Raw genomic sequence first — 21448 nt, forward strand, 5'->3', positions numbered from 1 at the left:
GAAGAAAAAAAAACAGGTAACTGAACATTGAAGTTTACCTGGTTAAGTCAATGGAACAACTAGGGTAAAAATTTGAGCTGGCGTAATATGGGCAAGGAAAACTCCTGCTGATCACCACCTACCGTCCTCCCTCAGCTGATGAGTCAGTCCTCCTCCATGTTGAGCACTACTTGGAGGAAGCACTGAGGGTACCAAGAGCACAGAATTTACTCTGGGTGGGGGACTACAATGTCCATCACCAAATGTGGCTCGGTAGCACTACTACTCACTGAGCTGGCTGAGCCCTGAAGGACACAGCTGCCAGACTGGGCCTGCGGCAGGTGGTGACAGAACAAACACGGGGGAAAAAATTGACTTGACCTCGTCCTCATCAATCTACCTGTCACAGATGCATCTGTCCATGATAGTATTGGTAGGAGACCACCGCACAGTCCTTGTGGAGATGAAGTCCCATCTTCACACTGAGGACACTATCCAACGTCTTGTGTGGCACTACCACCGTGCTAAATGGGATCAATTCAGAACAGATCTAGCAGCTCAAAACTGGGCATCCATGAGGTGCTGCGGGCCATCAGCAGCAACAGAATTGTATTCCAGCACAATCTGTAACCTCATGGCCCGGCATATACCTCACTCTACCATTATCAACAAGCCAGGGGATCAACCCTGGTTCAATGAGGAGTGTAGAACATGCCAGGAGCAGCATCAGGCATACCTAAAAATGAGATGCCAACCTGGTGAAGCTACAACACAGAACTACATGCATGCTAAACAACTGAAGTAGCCTGCTATTCACAGAGCTAAGCAATCCCACAAAAAATGGATCAGATCAAAGCTTTGCAGTCCTGCCACATCCAGTCGTGAATGGTGGTGGACAATTAAACAACTAATGGGAGGAGGAGGCTCCGTGAACATTCCCATCCTCAATGATAGCAGAGCCAAGCATGTGAGTGCAAAAGACAAGGCTGAAGTATTTGCCTTCAGCCAGAAGTGTCAAGTGGATGATCCATCTCGGCCTCCTCTCGAATTCCAACCATCACAGAAGCCAGTCTTCAGCCAATTCGATTAATTTCACATGATATCAAGAAACAGCTCAGTGCACTGGATACAGGAAAGGCTATGGGCCCTGACAACATCCCGGCTGTAGTGCTGAAGACATGTGCTCCAGAACTAGCCACGCCTCTAGCCAAGCTGTTCCAGTACAGCTACAACACCGGCATCTACCTGACAATGTGGAAAATTGCCCAGGTATGTCCTGTCCACAAAAAGCAGGACAAATCCAATCCGGCCAATTACTGCCCCATCAGTCTACTCTCAATCATCAAAGTGACGGAAGGTGTTGTCGACAGTGCTATCAAGCAGCACTTACTCACCAATAACCAGTTTGGGTTCTGCCAGGACCACTCGGCTCTAGAGCTCATTACAGCCTTGGTCCAAACATGGACAAAAGAGCTGAATTCCAGAGGTGAGGTGAGAGTGACTGCCCTTGACATCAAGGCAGAAATTGACCGAGTGTGGCGCCAAGGAGCCCTAGTGAAATTGAAGTCAATGGGAATCAGGGGGAAAACTCTCCAGTGGTTGGAGTTATACCTAGCAGAAAGGAAGATGGTAGTGCTTGTTGGAGGCCAATCATCTCAGCCCCAGGACATTGCTGCAGGAGTTCCTCAAGGCAGCGTCCTAGGACCAACCATCTTCAGCTGCTTCATCAATGACCTTCCCTCCATCATAAGGTCAGAAATGGGGATGTTTGTTGATGATTGCATAGTGTTCAGTTCCATTCACAACCCCTCAGATAATGAAGCAGTCCATGCCCGCATGCAGCAAGACCTGGACAACATCCAGGCTTGGGCTCATAAATGGCAAGTAACATTTGCACCAGACAAGTGCCAGGCAATGACCACCTCCAACAAGAGAGAGTCCAACCACCTCCCCTTGACATTCAACGGCATTACCATCACCGAATCCCCCACCATCAACATCCTGGGGGTCACCACTGACCAGAAACTAAACTGGACCATCCACATAAATACTGTGGCTACAAGAGCAGGTCAGAGGCTGGGTATTCCGCAGCGAGTGACTCACCTCTTAACTCCCCAAAGCCTTTCCACCATCTACAAGGCACAAGTCAGGAGTGCCATGGAATACTCTCCACTTGCCTGGATGAATGCAGCTCCAAAAACACTCAAGAAGCTTGACACCATCCAGGATAAAGCAGTCCACTTGATTGGCACCCCATCCACCACCCTAAACACTCACTCCCTCCTCCATCACTGCACTGTAGCTGCAGTGTGTACCACCTAGAAGGACAAAGGCAGCAGGTGCATGGGAACATCACCACCTGCACATTCCCCTCCAAGACACACACCATCCTGACTTGGAAATCTATCCCTGTTCCTTCGTCGTCGTTGGGTCAAAATCCTAGAACTCCCTATCTAACAGGACTGTGGGAGAACCTTCACCACAGTTGGGCCGGATGGCCTGTTTCTGTGCTGTAGTTTTGATGTAACTTTTGTCTGTTTGAATTTGTCTGATCCTGAATTTGTGCTGCTGGTTTCACCAAATTCAAAAAGGACAATGCCTATTATTTTAAAGACCTCTATCAGATCACCCCTCAGCCTCTCTTTTCTAGAGAAAAGGGTCCCAAGCCTGTTCAGCCTTTCCTGATAAGGATATTCTCTCAGTTCTGGTATCATCCTTGTGAATCTTTTTTGCATCCTCTATATCCTTTCTATAATATGGAGACCCGAACTGTGCACAATACTCCAAGTGTGGTGTAACCAAGGTGCTAGACAAATTTAACATAACTTCTTCGCTTTTCAATTCTATCCCTCTAGAAATGAACCCCAGTGCCTGATTTGCTTTTTAAAAATTTTTTTTAAATGGACGTATTAACTGCGTTGCTACTTTTAGTGATTTATGTATCTGTACCCCTGGACCCCTTTGCTCCTCTATCCCATTTAGATTATCGAAGCAGTATGTGGTCTCATTCTTCCTACCAAATTGCACCACCTCACACTTATCCATAATGAAATTAATTTGCCAACTGCACGCCTGTTCTGCAAGTTTATTAATGTTCTCTTGCATTTTGACGCTTTCTTCCTTTGTATTAACTGCGCCCCCCAAGCGCCGTCTGCAAATTTTGAAGTTGTACTTCCAATTCCCAAATCCAAATCGTTAATGTAAATTGTGAACAGTGGTCCCAACAGTGATCCCTGTGGAACACCCCTTCCCACTTATTACCAGTCTGAGTAGCTACCCATACCTCCTCCTGTGTTTTCAGTTTTATTGCCAACTTGCTATCCATTTGGCTACCTGTCCCCTGACTCCACATGCTCTGACCGTAGTCATGAGTCTACTGTGCGGTACCTTATCGACGGCCTTTTGAAAATCCAAATATATTACATCTGCTGCAATAGCCTGGTCTACTCTTTCTGTTACTTCTTCAAAGAATTCAATTAGGTTGGTCAAGCATGACTTTCCCTTTTGAAATCCGTGCTGACTATTCTTTATTATATTTTCGTTCTCTAGATGTTTTTCTATTACATCTTTTGAGTAAAGTTTCCATTATCTTTCCTACCACAGACGTTAAATTAACTGGTCTATAGTTCCCTGGAATTTTTAAATATCGTAATACATTAGCTGTCCTCCAGTCTTCTGACACTATTCCCTTTCCTAATGATTTTTGATATACATGGAATAGTGCCTCTGCTATCTCCTCCCTAACTTCTTTTAATATTCACGGATGCAATCCATCCAGACCAGTTTATTGATTAGTTTATTATCTCCTCCATTTCTATCTTAAATGTTTTAATATCTTTTTCGATCTCCTTTCTAATGTCCTGCCCACCTTGTTAGTCTCCCTGGTAAATATGGAGGCAAAGTAACTATTCAACATTTCTGCCATTTCACTGTTGTTACCTGTGAGTTTATCGTGTGTAGCCCTTAGTGGCACATAGAGAACACACACGCTTACTAGTCTGGTTGCTGACTCCCCCGGACCATTCTGCTTTCTGATTAGAAATCAGGAGGATGTGAGAGCAAACCAACGCTGGACAGCAATGTGTGCAATTGAGAGGGAAAGAGAGGGTCTTCTACACCATTTACATTGAGAGAGTTGCACTTGTATTTGCACTGAATATATAAAAAAAACATCAGTACTGCAGCCTGGGAGACTGACCATATAGCGCATGACCAAGTGGGAACGGGCAAGTACAATCACAAAATTATTTCAATATATATGCAAGTAAAATTGACTAGTTTTACGCAAGGGACGAGGAACAGCATAAAAGTGAGAAGTCAGATACATCCATTCCACCTGAACTACTTTGCTGTTAGCTACCAGCTGCGTTTATTAAATCAAACAGCTGTTCGCACTCTCACAATCAGCAAGTACAAGCTGAAACCATGGCAACTTCCTCACCATGACTGCTCCTAATCATTGTGAAGTGTCAGCAGCACAAAAAATAACTTGCTGGTGCTAGTTATAGAACTCAAAACAGATGCAAACATCTCGTAAGCAAAACAGAACCAAATGTTCCTACAAAAGTCATGTCCTGATGATCAGTTACAAATGCAAACCCATTTTATCACTACATCCCCTTCCTAATAACTAAACCTATAGTACTGTGTTCCAATAACCAGCACATGCTCCATCCACTTTCTAAAGGCTAGTGCGCATACATTCCTTTACTCCATCCTGCATAACCAAACATCAACTGATGTCGCTATCCCAGATGACAGCAGTCCAAAGCCTTCTGGTCGACAACAAAATTCGACTGCACTAAACAAAAAACAAACACCACACCAGAGCAAAACTCCTTTAATTACATGTGCATTTCTAAATCAGCTATACTACACACAATTTATTTTTTGAATTTTCAACAAGTTTACTATATACAAGCCACATAAATGGAACGCTGCAGTGGTGTCCTCCAGGGGTTGGTGTTGAGATCACTGCTTTTTTTGATATATATTAATGGCCTGGACTTGGGTATACAGGGCATAATTTCAAAGTCTGCAGATGACAAAAAACTCAAATATAGTAAACAGTGAGAAGGGTAGCAACAGACTTCAGGAGGACAGACTGGTGAAATGGGCAGACACGTGGCAGATGAAATTTAACACAGAGAATTGTGAAGGGATTCATTTCGGTAGGAAGAATGAGGAGAGGCAATATAAATTAAATGGTACAATTTTAAAGGGGGTGCAGGAACAGAGAGATCTGGGGGTGTACTTAGACAAGTCTTTGAAGGTGGCAGGGCAAGTTAAGAAGGCTGTTAAAAAGGCATAAGGGATCCATGGCTTTATAAATAGAAGCATAGAGTACAAAAGCAAGGAAGTTACGCTAAACCTTTATGAAACACTGGTTAGGCCCCAGCTGGAGTATTGTGTCCAATTCTGGGCACCACACTTTAGGAAGGATGTCAAGGTCTTAGAGAGGGTGCAGAGGAGGTTTACTAGAATGGTACCAGGGATGAAAGACTTCAGTTACATGGAGAGACTAGAGAAACTGGGGTTGTTCTCCTTAGAGCAGAGAAAGTTAAGGGGAGATTGATAGAGGTGTTCAAAATCATGAAGGGTTTTGATAGATTAAGCAAGGAGAAACTGTTTGATAAAAGATGACATGAGGAAAAATATTTTTACGCAGCGAGTTACTTGGAATGCTCTGCCTGTAAGGTTGGTGGAAGCAGATTCAATTCTAACTTTCAAAAGGGAACTGGATAAATACTTGAAGTGGAAAAATTTGCAGGACTACTGGGAAAGAGCAGGGGAGTGGGACTACTTGGATAGCTCTTCCAAGTAGGACATATAAGGTAGCCAAACCTAGTGGGAGGATAGAAGATTGGGAATTCTTCAAAAGACAGCAAAAAGTAACTAAAGGATTGATTAAGAAAGGGAAGTTAGATTATGAAAAGAAATTAGCAAAAAATATAAAAACAGATAGCAAGAGTTTCTATAGTTATATAAAAAGAAAAAGGGTGGCTAAGGCAAACATAGGTCCCTTAGAGGATGAGACCGGGAAATTAATGGTGGGAAACATGGAGATGGCAAAAATGCTGAACAAATATTTTGTTTCAGTCTTTACAGTAGAGGACACTAAGAATATCCCAACACTGGACAAACAGGGGACTCTCGGGGGGGAGGAGCTAAATACGATTAAAATCACTCAGGAGATGGTACTCAGTAAAATAATGGGACTCAAGGCGGATAAATCCCCTGGACCTGATGGCTTCCATCCTAGGGTCTTGAGGGAAGTGGCAGTAGGGATTGTGGATGCTTTGGTGATAGTTTTCCAAAACTCCCTGGACTCAGGAGAGGTCCCGGCAGATTGGAAAACTGCTAATGTAACACCGTTATTTAAAAAGGGTAGTAGGCAGAAGGCTGGAAATTATAGGCCAGTTAGCTTAACATCTGTGGTGGGTAAAATTTTGGAGTCTATTATTAAGGAGACAGTAACGGAACATTTAGATAAGCATAATTTAATAGGACAAAGTCAGCATGGCTTTATGAGGGGGAAGTCATGTCTGACAAATTTGCTTGAGTTCTTCGAGGATATAACGTATAGGGTGGATAAAGGGGAACCAGTGGACATAGTGTATTTAGACTTCCAGAAGGCATTCGACAAGGTGCCACATAAAAGATTATTACTTAAGATAAAAAATCACGGGATTGGGGGTAATATTCTGGCATGGGTGGAGGATTGGTTATCGAACAGGAAGCAGAGAGTTGGGATAAATGGTTCATTTTCGGACTGGCAACCAGTAACCAGTGGTGTTCCACAGAGGTCGGTGCTGGGTCCCCAACTCTTTACAATCTATATTAACGATTTGGAGGAGGGGACCGAGTGCAACATATCAAAATTTGCAGATGATACAAAGATGGGAGGGAAAGTAGAGAGTGAGGAGGACATAAAAAACCTGCAAGGGGATATAGACAGGCTGGGTGAGTGGGCGGAGATTTGGCAGATGCAATATAATATTGGAAAATGTGAGGTTATGCACTTTGGCAGGAAAAATCAGAGAGCAAGTTATTTTCTTAATGGCGAGAGACTGGAAAGTACTGCAGTACAAAGGGATCTGGGGGTCCTAGTGCAAGAAAATCAAAAAGTTGGTATGCAGGTGCAGCAGGTGATCAAGAAAGCCAACGGAATGTTGGCTTTTATTGCTAGGGGGATAGAATATAAAAACAAGGAGGTATTGCTGCAGTTATATAAGGTATTGGTGAGACCGCACCTGGAATACTGCATACAGTTTTGGTCTCCATACTTAAGAAAAGACATACTTGCTCTCGAGGCAGTACAAAGAAGGTTCACTCGGTTAATCCCGGGGATGAGGGGGCGGACATATGAGGAGAGGTTGAGTAGATTGGGACTCTACTCATTGGAGTGAGAGGCGATCTTATTGAAACATATAAGATTGTGAAGGGTCTTGATCGGGTGGATGCAGTAAGGATGTTCCCAAAGATGGGTGAAACTAGAACTAGGGGGCATAATCTTAGAATAAGGGGCCACTCTTTCAAAACTGAGATGAGGAGAAACTTCTTCACTCAGAGGGTGGTGGGTCTGTGGAATTTGCTGCCCCAGGAAGCTGTGGAAGCTACATCATTAGATAAATTTAAAACAGAAATAGACAGTTTCCTAGAAGTAAAGGGAATTAGGGGTTATGGGGAGCGGGCAGGAAATTGGACATGAAGCTGAGTTCGGATCGGTCAATGCCCTGTGGGTGGCGGAGAGGGCCCAGGGGCTATGTGGCCGGGTCCTGCTCCGACTTCTTGTGTTCTTTAGATTTGTGGTTGGGATCAGATCAGCCATGATCTTATTGAATGGCGGAGCAGGCTCGAGGGGCCGATTGGCCTACTCCTGCTCCAATTTCTTATGTTCTTATGTTCTTATGTTCCAGAGGGCTGGCACAGGCATGATGGGCCAAATGGCCTTCTTCTGTGCTGTACCAGTCTATGATTCTATGTTACGTTGCAAAAGCCACATTTATTCCACAAGTGAAGTGAAAAGTGACCAATAGAAGTCACTTAAGTCTGATTTGTGCGAGTTACGTGGCCTTCAAGCTGCGCACAAATATAGCGTTCAACAACTTTGCATGCAGTATCATTGGTTTATTGCCCTTGTGTGGAAAAATACTGGTGGAAATAAAGATGTATTTGTATATGTACATTACAATAGAGTTGCAACTGATAGCAAAGACAACAGCACACAGAATTAAGGGGCATGTAACCACATGGATAGAGACGGTTGAAGGACTGAAAGCAAAGGGAAGTTTCTTGGACTGAAAAAGATGTGCTGAGTGGTGTTCCACAGGGGTTTATGTTGGAGCAGCTCTTATTTATTTACTACACAGGAACATGTGTAGGCCATTCAGTCCCTCGAGTCTGTTCCACCATTCTATCAGACTATGGCTAATCTGTACCACAACTCCATATATCTGCCTGTACTCCATATCCGTCTTGAAAATTTCAACTGACCCAGCATCCACAGTCTTTTGGTTGGGGGGGGGGGGGGGGGAAATGGACGTTGGCTCAGATTTCCACTATCCTGTGTAAAGAAGTGCTTCCTGTTTTCACTCCTAAATGGCCTAGCTCTAATTTAAAAATTTTGCCCCCTTATTCTGGATTATCCCACCAGTGAAAGTAGTTTCTCTGTACCCACCCTATTGAATCTCCATCATTTTAAAAGACCTTGGTTAGATTACCCCTCAACCCTCTAAACTAAAAAGAAGACAAACCAAGTTTATGCAACCTGTCCTAATAATTTGATCCTTTAAGCCCTGGTATCATACCGGTGAATCTGCACTGTACCCCTTCCAAGGCCAATATATCTTTCCTGAGGTTCGGTGCCCAAAACTAAATGCAGTACTCCAGATAGGGTCTGACCAAGGCTCTGTACAACAAATCATCACTTCCGAATTACAACCCCTTTGAGATAAAGGTCAACATTCCATTAGCCTTTTTGATTACTTTTTGTACCTGTGCACTTGCTTTTAGTGATGTGTGTACATGGACATCCAATTACCTTTGCTCCTCCACAGTTCCTAGTCTATCACCATTAAGAAAATATTGCAATTGGTCCTTCTCGGATCCAACGCTAACTCCATCTGCCACAGTTACGCCCACTCAACCTAGTCTGTTTACGTACCTCTAACTTCCTGCTCTCTCACACACACACACACACAGAAAAGCTGAGTACGTGGGAACACCACTAATCACATCCCGTCAATCTGAGAATGCTCCTTTTATCCCTACTCTCTGTCTCTTACAACCCAAACAATTACTAACCATCAATCATCCGGACTTAGGAATGGAGGGAATAATACTGAAATTTGCTGCTGATACCAAATTGAGATATGGGAAATTGGGACAAAGATTGTGAAAGACTGCAGGAGGAATTAGGCTAGCAAGATGGGTGCAATTTAATGAAGAGAAACTTGAAGTAATACATATAGGAAGCAACAAAGAACATACACCTTAAATAAGATATCAAATGGAGTAAAAGAAGCAAAAGATTTCGATGTGCAGATGCACGGGTAGGTAAAGGTTGAAGTCCAAGTAGACAAGGCTATAAAAAAGGGCAAACAATCCTTGATTTTATACCTGGAGCCATAGGATACATTGAGGAGCTTCCCGGCATGTCCATTTACATCAATTCTTATGATAAACTTTAGAATGCAAAAACAAAGAGGTACGGAATGATAAAAAGGACAATTGACCCATCAAGCCCACTACTTCCACGGACCATGCAGCAGCTCAATATCAGACTCCATCTCACCAATTTAACATTCTGATGGAAAGTAATACAAAGATTTTTCCTGGTCCTCAAAAGGCAAACAACCAAAACTTGGGGATATCAATCCATCACCACGTTTTTAATATTCTGCCATAGAAAGCCACAAGACAAAACTTGGAAACCCATATACTTTCAGAAAGCTCTATGATCAGTGCAAGTTTCTTGTACATAAAAGTGTGAAAATAAGGCACACCATCAGTCAACCATAAATACTGTACTGACTTGCCATATAATGGTGCAATTCTGTTCAATTCTGGCCTCAGGTGCCTGATTTTTAATTTTAAAAAATTACTCATTTTAAAAAATGAATCAAATTTTTGCTCTGGCTAAATGGTGTTTGTTATATGTGGGGTTGACTGTATTTGTATACAAGTTCATATTTTATATAAAAACTGGACAATTCTGGCTCCTTTTACCTCAACCAACAATAGTGGAAAAATAAAACTCCCATGCACACTTGGCAGTTGTACCGACTTCCCACTGTTGCGTCATGGTGATGCACATTAGCTGCTTATGAAAATGTAACCATGATTACAAATACTGGGTACAGTAGTATATTGATATGGTACTGGAGTAGCAAACCAAAAGATCATGTTTGAATCTCACCATGCCAAGTTGTGAAAGTGAATTCAATAAATCTGGTAATTTGCAGGAAAAAATGATCCTGAATGCTGCTGGATTGTCCTAAGAAAAAACTGGCTCATTAATATGTCACGGAAGGGAACCGGTCACTCCAGCAGTCCGGCCTACATACAACTCATGATTGACTCTTAAATGCCTAGCAAACCACTCATTTGTTTAAAAAAAACAATTGCTACAATCAAGGTGGTGGCCGGCTGCCTCTCTCTCAGGGCAACTAGGAATGGAAAATAAAACGGCCTTGCCGGCGTTGCCACATCTCAAGAACAAATAAAAACAAATGGGATGTTGCACTGTTTACACAAGAGCTGTATGTTCTTAGCAGAAATTCTATGTATACAGTTTGCTAAGCTACAGGATTTTAAAAAAAAGTGCTGCAGAGGGTCCGGGGGTGCTCAGCTTCCTGCAGATGACAATACAGACAGTAGGAATTTGTCAAAACTGAGGTTATGATGTGAACGCCCTTACCTCCATCGTCTTGTCTATGGAATGCATCTTCACGTTCCCACCAAGGGAGAGACCATCAATGCCAGATATGATCCGGGATAATCCGGCACATTCTTTATCTGCACTTCGCTGTTTTTTCAAGGACCTGTAAATATCACCTTCGAGCCACATGTGACCTTGCTTCCTGTAGACAAATCAAAGGGATCAAAATTGGTTCTCATTATTGTTCAGACCTTTACATTCAAATAAGTTAGAAGGAAAACTACATGATGCAGTTTACAGGTGTTTTGGTGTTATGTCCCAGGAGGTTAAATTGGTTGACCTGATCCGGGCACAAACCCACACATTCTAATTCCACGCAAACTACCAATTTTAACCATTGAGCAGTAGGGCGGCTCTTCTTCCTGGAGAAGCAATACAGCAGGAGCCGGGATTGGGGGGCGGGGAGGGGGGAGGAGTGCTCTCTCTCATTCTTGCAGTGACTCTTTCCAGATTTTGTCAATCTTAAAAGTTCGATAGCTAAAATTATTTGAGCATTTAATGTGGTGAAGAGAACATTGCCTCATTTTGTTAATGACTTAGTTCACACATTTCAACTGGGTCGTACAGATTTTTTAGTACCAGATGCAGTGTTTTTGAACTGTACCTTTTAAAAAAAAGTCCACCATTTTTGTATAGATAGAATAAAACTTCAAGATCATCAGTAACTTGGATGACAGTTGCAGCTGCCCAAATCACAAACTAGTTTGTTACTGGTCACTACCTTCAAGAACAAGGTGCAGAAAAGAGATAAAGATTTTGAGTGCTGCTGAAAGTCACAATGGCAACTTGGTTCAACTATTTTTAGCCTCCATTTGAAGCCACACAGGTCAAGTACAAATATTTCAAAAAAACACCCACAACATGGAAATAGGAAAGATCATTGTTCTAAAACAAAAGTCCAATGATTTGGAATAAAGATTTGTAAATGCAGCCCTCAAGGTCCAAACTTCAGTCAACAAAATTAGGGGCAGCAGAATTATGCGCTTATGCCTAGGGAATTCTGCTCAAAGTCCAGTATACTCAAAACAGATATGAGCAGTACTATTGGAGACTTCTCTACTTTTTTTAAAACTTTGATTTTTCATTATATTCCCTCAAGGATCCTCACCTAGTTCCTTTAGATGGGAAGGTGAGTAATTCAACCCACAAGCAATGCTACTTCAGTGGTACCACCACTCCATGGTCCACTAACATAGCACTTTGTACTAAAGTAAGGGTACCCAAGTGAAATTTGCATCTTGTAATCAGTAGTCTCTTCCCCTCCCCCATACACAGCCTTTTTCTAAAAAGAAAAAAAGTCAATATAAACTAACTCAATAAAAGATTTTAAAAATTTATCAGAAAAATGGGCACTTTTGTAATGAGATTTCCTATAAAAACTGGTTTACATAAGAGCTTTCAATGACTGCGTGCCCAACATATTGAATTTAAATAGATAGGCTGATAAAGATATTTTAAACTTGCCTCTGCTGCAACCTACATCACCTTTGTACTCACCCTGATTTTCAATTCCTTGGTGTCACGTGCAGTAGTATCGCATCTAATCACATATGGGCTTCTGACACGGTAAATTGTTGTGCATAAATTTTAATATAGTAAGACAACAGCATTGCCTCTAAATACACACACACACACACACAGCCATGCAGCTGGATAATGGGAACTTGATTACATTTTAAAAGGGGAGCTGTAGAGCAACTACTGCCTTTTTAAAATTGAGAAACCAAAGTAAAGGGCTACTATAGTTCAGGGTGGGGAAGGAAAAGGGGAAAGCAACATCGCCTTTATGACAACAGTTGGTCTACTGATCCAATAGTGAAATTTACCACGCTATACCCACACACACAAATCAGTGCATTATCATTTTTTTAAATTGTAAAATACTCATTTAGAGGCAATACTATTCTACACAATCAAGTTTTTTTTAAAAACTGAAAAAATGTCATGCTTAAAATGATGCATGTATAAAAAGAGTAGCTACAGTCTGCTAGTTGGAGGGGCATCTATATGTCATAACTTATTATGTTCAACCTCAACAGCAATCTGAAATCAGCATACCAGGAAAACAGCAGAGATTAGAAGGACAGACACTGGAGAAAAATTATTGCATTTTGAGTAAAAGCAGGACTCCAGTTAGAGGTTATATAGATATCACTTAGTTCTACTACCCTAAAACATACTTGTGAACTTAATTAAAACCTGGAATCATTATATTTAACGCACATTGAAATTAGCTGTTGCCTGAGAAATGTTCGCATAACTACTAACACTGACTGGCATTAACTATTTTGTACTTGAATCTTCAATGCACAAGATGCAAATTTTCTTACTGTGAAAACATCAGAGGCCTTTGCCAACTCAAGACCAACTAAAGTTCAGTTACAGCACAGGTTGAATATAAAATTAGAAAGACCACTTGGCTATACTCAGAGAATCTGCCCAAATCTTAAAATAGCTGCTAAACATGAGCTTTTTCACACATGAATTATACGCAGCGTGCTCAGAATTTTTGAACCATTTACAATGGAATTTTTCTGGCCTTTCCGAAGATCTCAATCAACTTCCCTTTGAACAAAAGGAAAACTGGAATGTGGACCAAACAGGAAATAACCAGTGTTCCTATGTGATTTTCCCTTTCAGTTTGAAACTCCTAGTGTTCCTTGGAACTTGTACAATTACCCATTTCCACTATGCAACATTATTTCTGTAGAATCGAGTGGAGTCATGTTGTCCCAAAATCAAACATGTTTACATATGCCACATTCTGCATTTGGTGCCAATTGTCTTAGGATGAACACCTGTGTCAAAGATTGCCCTAAATATCTCCACCCATGGAATTGTGGTTTGTTTATAGACCAGTTCCAATGCATACTGAACAAGTGTATATAAAATTTGGGAGACCTTACCAGCATTGCCCACATTTGGGGCAAAAAAAAAAATCACAGGCTAGGTCACTCCCCCTTCAACACTGCTACTCTCTCTTCCCTCCCCCTCAATGTTTCTTTGTGGCTCACACAAAAGTCCTATTGTCATTGCTGCTGCTGCTGCAAGCAAAGAGTGATTGAACGTGGCTGCATACTGTGAGCAGGAATTCTTGTGACATCAGCAGTTCTGCCTGCAATATAGCAGCAACATAACTCAGGCAGGGGATCTAATAAAGCACTGGGGGGAGGGGGGTAAAGGAAGAGAGAGGAAGAGTAGTAGAGTACCAACATGAACTGCAAAGCTGGGGGGGCGGGGGGAAGAGGGGAGGGAGAGAAAAGAAAGAAGAGAGTGACAATATGAACTGGAGAAAGGACAAGTGTATCAGCATGGACTGGGAAGCAGGATACTAGTACAAACTTGGGGAGGGATAAATGGAGGCTACCAGTATACAGTGGTACTGGGAGGGGGGGAGCGAGAGGAAGAAGAATGTCAACATGAACTACGAGGATTGGAGGAGGAAGAATTTGCCTTTTGGTGAATTGAGTGGGGTTTGACGGGGCTTAAGTGCTTCTAGGTACAGGAAGAGAGCAGATTAGAAGACACAGAATGACTGTTGAGATAGCTTTTGGGGGAGTGACGGTCTAGTTGGTCTGTTAAAAAGACAAATGTCAAAAGTACTCCAAAAATATACATTTTAAAATAAATTTAAGAACCTTCCTTTCACCAAGCAGAACTCCCAGGCCAAAGGCTTGTTCTCAGCCTATAGTAAATGATGTGTAATTAGCTGCTAGTATGTGAAGTGTGGATTATGGTAGCATGTCATCGTTCTTTCTTCTAACCGCACTTTTTAGAATAATAATTTTTTGATTTCACTTGTCAAAAAAAATTTCACGCAAGTAGCCAGGCTTCTAAAACATTCCATTAAAAATGATTTATAACATTGGTGGTTACACAGGATGAGAAAGTTCAAACATTAGTGCTTTTAAAAAAAAAGCAGGATGCATGTTATTTCAGTCCGAGGGAGGTTAGGTCATCAAGATTTATATGTGCTTACTTGCTGAAGCATGCCTCGGCTCACACTGTAATTTTCATACAACCCCTGGATTACGTGTAGCAGCATGGAATTTGGAAGCTGATAATTTTTAATTTTAAGTGTTCTTGGCTGCCAATCAAGTGATTTCTGCAGCAGATTGGAGCCACAGATTTCTTTTCACTGACCCTGTAATGTCCGATGTACCACTAAAAGCTTAGCATGATAATTAAGCACGTAACCAATGTTCTGGAATCGGACTATTGACAATACTATTGCAAATCTAGCTTTTATTTAATTTCAATCAAAAGGCTGGGCAGCTAAATCTTTTGTCACCATCACAAATAAAGTATCCCCCAGATAAATATACTTTATTCTTTCTTTCCCAAAAATCTTGATGTTATAGTACAATGGCATAGTTACAGTGCTCACTCAAAATCTCCCAGTAGCTGTCCCACTTAAAAAAAACAGATTTCACAAAGCATTATGTGAAGAGTTCATAAATCAGATCTAGGTGGTTAAATAGTTAATCCCTAAAGACAATGGATTTGTGATTTTCATGTCGGGGGGGGGGGGGGGGTGGAGTAGATGGAATTGAAATTACAAGATACAAAAAATAAATAGCAAAATCCCATGCAACAAAAATGCATTTGATTTATTGAGTCACCATAAACCAATGGTTTAACTGTAAATTAATGTAATTAGACAATGAGATCACCAAAATACTAGTGCAAATTCCAGATCCCACACATTAAAAAATATACTAACAGATTTAGTCACCATAAAACAGTGGCCCTGGTCATTTCCCTTCCTTAGTTCACTTGGATAGAACAGACTGGAGCCAAATTGCCTTTTAAATGGGATAGCTACTAAGCTTCGCAGTGAGCACTATATCAATGCCAGCTAATATTCTTTAATCCCAATCCAACACCAGTATCTCAAATTGTGTTCTCTCAGCCTACAATACTTAATATTGTGTAGCATCCCATCTGTTGTGGCACGTTGTGGACATAATGCACTAGAATTATAAAAAATATTGCAACCATGAGATTTTGATGATAGCATCTCTGCTAGGAGATTGAGTTTCATGGGTATTTCTTTAATGCCTAATTGCAATAATATTTTGGGGTACAGTATATGAGAAATTGAAGACATGACATATGGCAAGTGTAGTATCATTGCAAGCAACATGTGACTTTGGACCCATAGTTCCCAAAGCTGTCTAACATTGAGGATGTCCTCACTTCATGTCTGGCTCTGTTGTAGACTAACTGATAGAGATTGATTGCCATGATTAGTCAACAACTCTATTATCATTGCATCATGCGACTACCAGGATGGTAGTAGGCAAATTAGATGGGAATACCTATGTTCCTAAAAGGCAATTTGCATGTACTGGGGGGGGGGGGGGGGGAAAGAGTGTAGCAGGGTCACTTCTTTGTAGCTACATCACTGGAATGTGTGTATTACATAGCAATGTGTGTGTAGTATGGTCGAGGCAGAGGTACTCAAGCACTAAGTGAACAGGGTAGTCTTCCTCCAATAGCTTAACAAGAGGTGTACAAGATCCTTTGGATAAATATTGTACCAATTACAAGGAGCTCTTTTAAAAAAGCCACAAAGTACAAGCTTAGTCTTTTGTAAACTATACGTAATAAAGATCAACAAACACAAATATCACCACTAAGAAATCAACCTTCATATTATAAGACTTTTTAGTGGAGACACTTGTATTCTTGCAGTATATCCAGAGCATTACAGCAGAATTGAGATTTTAAACTTGATTTACTTTGGATTTTTATTTCTATTGCTTTAACTAAATTGTTTGCAGCATTTGGGAGACTCAGATTGGTTACATCATTTGCCTGTGGAAACTGCAGTCAGCAGGCTCGCAGCAAGCCTCAAGCTTCGGAATGCTGTGCTCTTCATATTCTGGAACTGGCATTTCTCAGATCCTTGTTGCGGTCTTCCAATGTAGTGGTTATGTGCCAAACTGGTAGAGTCTGCCAAACTGGTAGAGTCTGTTGGAAGAGAACTTGGAAATAAGTTACCCTTAGACCGTTTACATGTTTGTATGGATGTTAATGGTTTAAGCTTTGCAGTATTGCTGTTTGCTTTAATAAAGAAGTTTTATTTGTATATTTGAGATGATGTTATTGTGTTTTTTGTTTTCATTTCCTGCTGTAATTATTCTTCAAAATAGTCATTTTCTCTTGCGGGCTACTGATTTGACATTTATTAACTGCACATCATTTGCTTGAGCATGCCTAGTGATGGTGAAACAGCAGGCCGTTTATATGTAATGTACTGTTTAATCCTATGCTTAGCTTCATCCATGTAGAACACTTCACTGTCCATCCTGATGTTTGATATACACAACTATATCTGGTAAACTCAGGGTATAATGCTATTTAATTGCTAGGTTAACTGACAACTGTGTCTTTAATTTCCTTATCTGGAATTTCTTTTGAATACCTATTTGCTTGAACAAATGTTTTTAAAAAATGTATGTTTTTTGCATAGTTTATCATTTTAACATTGTGTTTCTTTGGGGGTGGGGAGGGGCAAAGAGGATCGAAGTTTTATTACTCATTTTGATAGAACCAAATCACATTACTCATCAGTAAATGAAGGAATGGATTGATAGTCATCTTTATCTACTACTTACTTTTGAATTTAATTAAGGGTTTGATATGATCAATTCAGTAAAAAGGTCCTGATCACAAATATATCATTCACAAACTTTTTCTAGATTTTTTTTTATTTTATAAAGGATAGTTTCCTTCATAAAATATTGTCTTGAAAAAAATACTAAAGCTGAGGTATCAGGTGAGCAAAAAGTACATTAAATGAGAAATATAATGAGTCAGGCAAATGAGAGATGAAATCACTCCAACCACAAGCATATAGTGCTTCACTTTGGCGCCAAATGGTCAAGATTCCTTTCTTTTCAGAATATGTAAAATTTGGCTTCCTCCCCAACATGATGATGTATATTCCTGCCAATTTGAAAAGCTCAGCACATACTAAACACGTGGCAGTGATACAGTCAAGCCACCTGTTTGGATCTCTGGCTTGCCAGCCAAGTCTCTCCCCTTTTCCTCCTCAAAAACCTTCCAGCCAAGCAGGATTAGCTATCATGAAGTAATCTCTTCCTCTTCCCAATTCTACTTATTTTCTCACTTCTTTCCCTGATCTGCACCTTCATTGGTCTTTAGGTAAAGGAAAACCAGATGAAGTGTATAGGAGTTAAAGTTTAACCACTGCTGAGGAAAGTAGGGAAACAGATTTATAACCGCTCAGAGGAATGTAAGCGACATTAAGCAGGTGACCTCCACCCCTTGCGTGGTATAACTCTGACACTCCCCTAGAAAGTCAAAACAGAGAAAAGGAGCAAGAAGTCACTAAAAACAAAACACAAATCAGTATTTTAATAGTTTAACACACAATTTTTAAGTTAAAGGGAGAGGCAGTGGTCTGGATCTAAACAAATGTTAAAGGTGACACTCCAACAGATCTAAAACGTATACAGGCAAGGATCAATTGTAGGTGCCACACATCTGAAATAAGGGAGGATTGGAACAATTTATCAACAGGCAGGCTGTCTTCTCTTTCCTCTTCCCCAACTCTGTGCAGAGTTCCCACCCACGCTACTTGTCTCTGTCCAGCTCTAATCCCTCTCTTCTTAATGACAGCTATATTACAAAAGATCACATACAACATACGTGTGGAGCTCTATGGGGACACAAGTCAGGAAGAGCGGACCTGAGCGGTGAATAAAAAGGAGCGGGGAGAGCGGACCTGAGCGGTGAATAAAAAGGAGCGGGGAGAGCGGACCTGAGCGGTGAATAAAAAGGAGCGGGGAGAGCGGACCTGAGCGATGAATAAAAAGGAGCGGGGAGAGCGGACCTGAGCGGTGAATAAAAAGGAGCGGGGAGAGCGGACCTGAGCGGTGAATAAAAAGGAGCGGGGAGAGCGGACCTGAGCGGTGAATAAAAAGGAGCGGGGAGAGCGGACCTGAGCGGTGAATAAAAAGGAGCGGGGAGAGCGGACCTGAGCGGTGAATAAAAAGGAGCGGGGAGAGCGGACCTGAGCGGTGAATAAAAAGGAGCGGGGAGAGCGGACCTGAGCGGTGAATAAAAAGGAGCGGGGAGAGCGGACCTGAGCGGTGAATAAAAAGGAGCGGGGAGAGCGGACCTGAGCGGTGAATAAAAAGGAGCGGGGAGAGCGGACCTGAGCGGTGAATAAAAAGGAGTGGGGAGAGCGGACCTGAGCGGTGAATAAAAAGGAGCGGGGAGAGCAGACCTGAGCGGTGAAATCAAAAAAAAAAATCAAGAAAAAGACAAAAAGTGATGTCACAGATGAGGGCAGAGGGTAAGTCAGTGTAAGTATTTTTAGTGGGTATTGTGTTTAGTGGTTAGTGTCTTTGGTGGTGGTTAGTGTTTTTAGTGGCGGTTAGTGTTTTTAGTGGCTAGTCTGTTAGTTAAAACGCCTTAAAACTAAACAAACACTAAGTTAAAAAGAGCAGAAAACTAGTTCAAAGTAGATAAATTAATTAGTTTAAAAAAACTACAAATTAACCAAGTCAATTAATTACATAAAAACTTTGATTAATTAAATGTACAAAACAAGGTTAGATAAGGAAGTAAGGACAGGTGGTGCGTCGATGTGGGAGTTGGTGGAGACCAGCGAGATCCTGAGCAACCACATCTGCAGTAGATGTCTACAACTTGAGGAACTTCGGCTCAGAGTTGTTGAGCTGGAGTGCGAGCTGCGGACATTGCGATGCATCAGGGAGGGGGAAGAGTTATCTGGACACTTTGATCCAGGAGGCAGTCACACCCCTTAGGTTAAGTAGTGGTTTAGATTTGTTCAGTGGTCAGGGACAAGAGGATGTGACTGAGAGTCAGGCAGGTATGGGGACCCAGGATGCAGTGATGGAGGAGCCTCAGCCTTTGACCTCGTCCAACAGGTACGAGGTACTTGCTACTTGCTACCTGTGTGGATGAGACCAAAAGGTTGCAGGGAGGATGGGCAATTTGACCACAGCACCATGGTACAATAGGCCATTCAAGTTGGGGGGGGGGGGGGGGCGGGAAAGGGGGTGAGTAAAAAGGAATGTGGTAGTGTTAGGGGATAGATACCGTTCTCTGCAGCTGCGACCGGGAGTCGCGAAGGCTGTGTTACCTGCCCGGTGCCAGGGTTAAGGATATCTCCTTGTGACTGGACAAGAACTTGGAACATGAGGAGAGGTATCCAGTTGTCATGGTCCACATAGGAACCAATGACATAGGTAGAACTAGGAATGAGGTTCTGCTGAGGGAATTTGAGGGGCTAGGGTCCAAATTAATAAGCAGAACCTCAAAAGGTAATAATTTCTGGGTTACTACCTGAGCCATGTGCAAATTGGCACAGGGTCAAACAGAGCTGAGAATTATATGTGTGGCTCAGAGTGGTGTGGGAAACAGGGGTTTCGATTCATTGGGCAATGGCACCAGTACTGGGAAAAGAGGGAGCTGTTCTGTCAGGACAGGGTCCATTTAAACCAGGCTGGGACCAGTATCCTGGTGAATCGAATAAATAGGGTGGTAGATTGGGCTTTAAACTAAATTAAAAAGGGGAAGGGGGTAGAAAGGGTACAAGGGTAAATTTATCAATCTAAAGAGAAAAGTCAAGGCCATAGCGCAGTGTAGCAATTAGATAAGCAGAGTGTGTCAGGAAGGGAGAGAGAGTTTAATGCTAATAGTGCTTCAATGAATAAAGTCAAATCAGGGAAAAATAGTAAAAAGTTAAAATTAAAGGCACTTTATCTGAATGCATGAAGCATTTGTAACAAGATAGATGAATTAATGGCACAAATAGAGAAAAATGGGTTTGATCTAGTAGCCATTACTGAGATGTGGTTGCAAGGTGACCAAAGTTGAGAACTAAATATTCCAGGGTACTTGACTTTTCGAAAAGACAGACAAAATGGAAAAGGACGGGGGGTAGCCCTGATAATAAAGGATGACATAAGGACAGTAGTGAGAAAGGATCTTGCTTGGAAGATCAGGAAGTAGATTCAGTATGGCTGGAACTAAGAAATAACAAGGGGCAGAAAACACTGGTGGGAGTATTCATAGGCACCCTAACAGTAGTTATACTGTTGGACAAAGTAGTAATCAAGAAAAAAGAGGAGCTTGTAACAAAGGTAATACAATAATTATGGGGACTTTAATCTTCATATAGACTGGGCAAATCAAATTGGCAAAAGTAGTTCGGAGGAAGAGTTCATGGAACGCATGCGAGACAGTTTCCTAGAACAATATGTCGTGGAACCAACAGGGAACAAGCTATTTTAGATCTTGTCTTGTGTAATGAGACAGGATTAATTAGTAATCTCATAAGGGATCCTCTGGGGCAGAGTTATCATAATATGTTAGAATTTCACAATGAGTTCGGGAGTGACGTACTTAAGTCTAAAACTAGAGTCTTAAACTTGAACAAAGCCAATTACAGAGGTACGAGGGGCAAGTTGGCTACAGTTGATTGGGAAATTAGATTAAAAGAAATGACGGTAGATAATCAATGGC

At 41.6% G+C, this 21448-nt stretch overlaps 1 protein-coding gene across 3 annotated transcripts in view; it reads right to left on the reverse strand.

Annotated features, from left to right (window-relative positions):
- The window catches only part of cdc14ab (cell division cycle 14Ab), a 128487-nt gene that overhangs the window by 23599 nt on the left and 83440 nt on the right, over positions 1 to 21448 (reverse strand). For all 3 annotated transcript variants that reach the window (XM_067990587.1, XM_067990585.1, XM_067990586.1), the window contains one exon: positions 10901 to 11063. In XM_067990587.1, the coding sequence (XP_067846688.1) occupies positions 10901 to 11063 (163 nt within the window). The remainder of the gene's footprint in view (positions 1 to 10900; positions 11064 to 21448) is intronic.

The sequence above is a fragment of the Heptranchias perlo genome, chromosome 9 (genome assembly GCF_035084215.1).
Source record: "Heptranchias perlo isolate sHepPer1 chromosome 9, sHepPer1.hap1, whole genome shotgun sequence".
Classification (NCBI taxonomy): Eukaryota; Metazoa; Chordata; class Chondrichthyes; order Hexanchiformes; family Hexanchidae; genus Heptranchias; species Heptranchias perlo.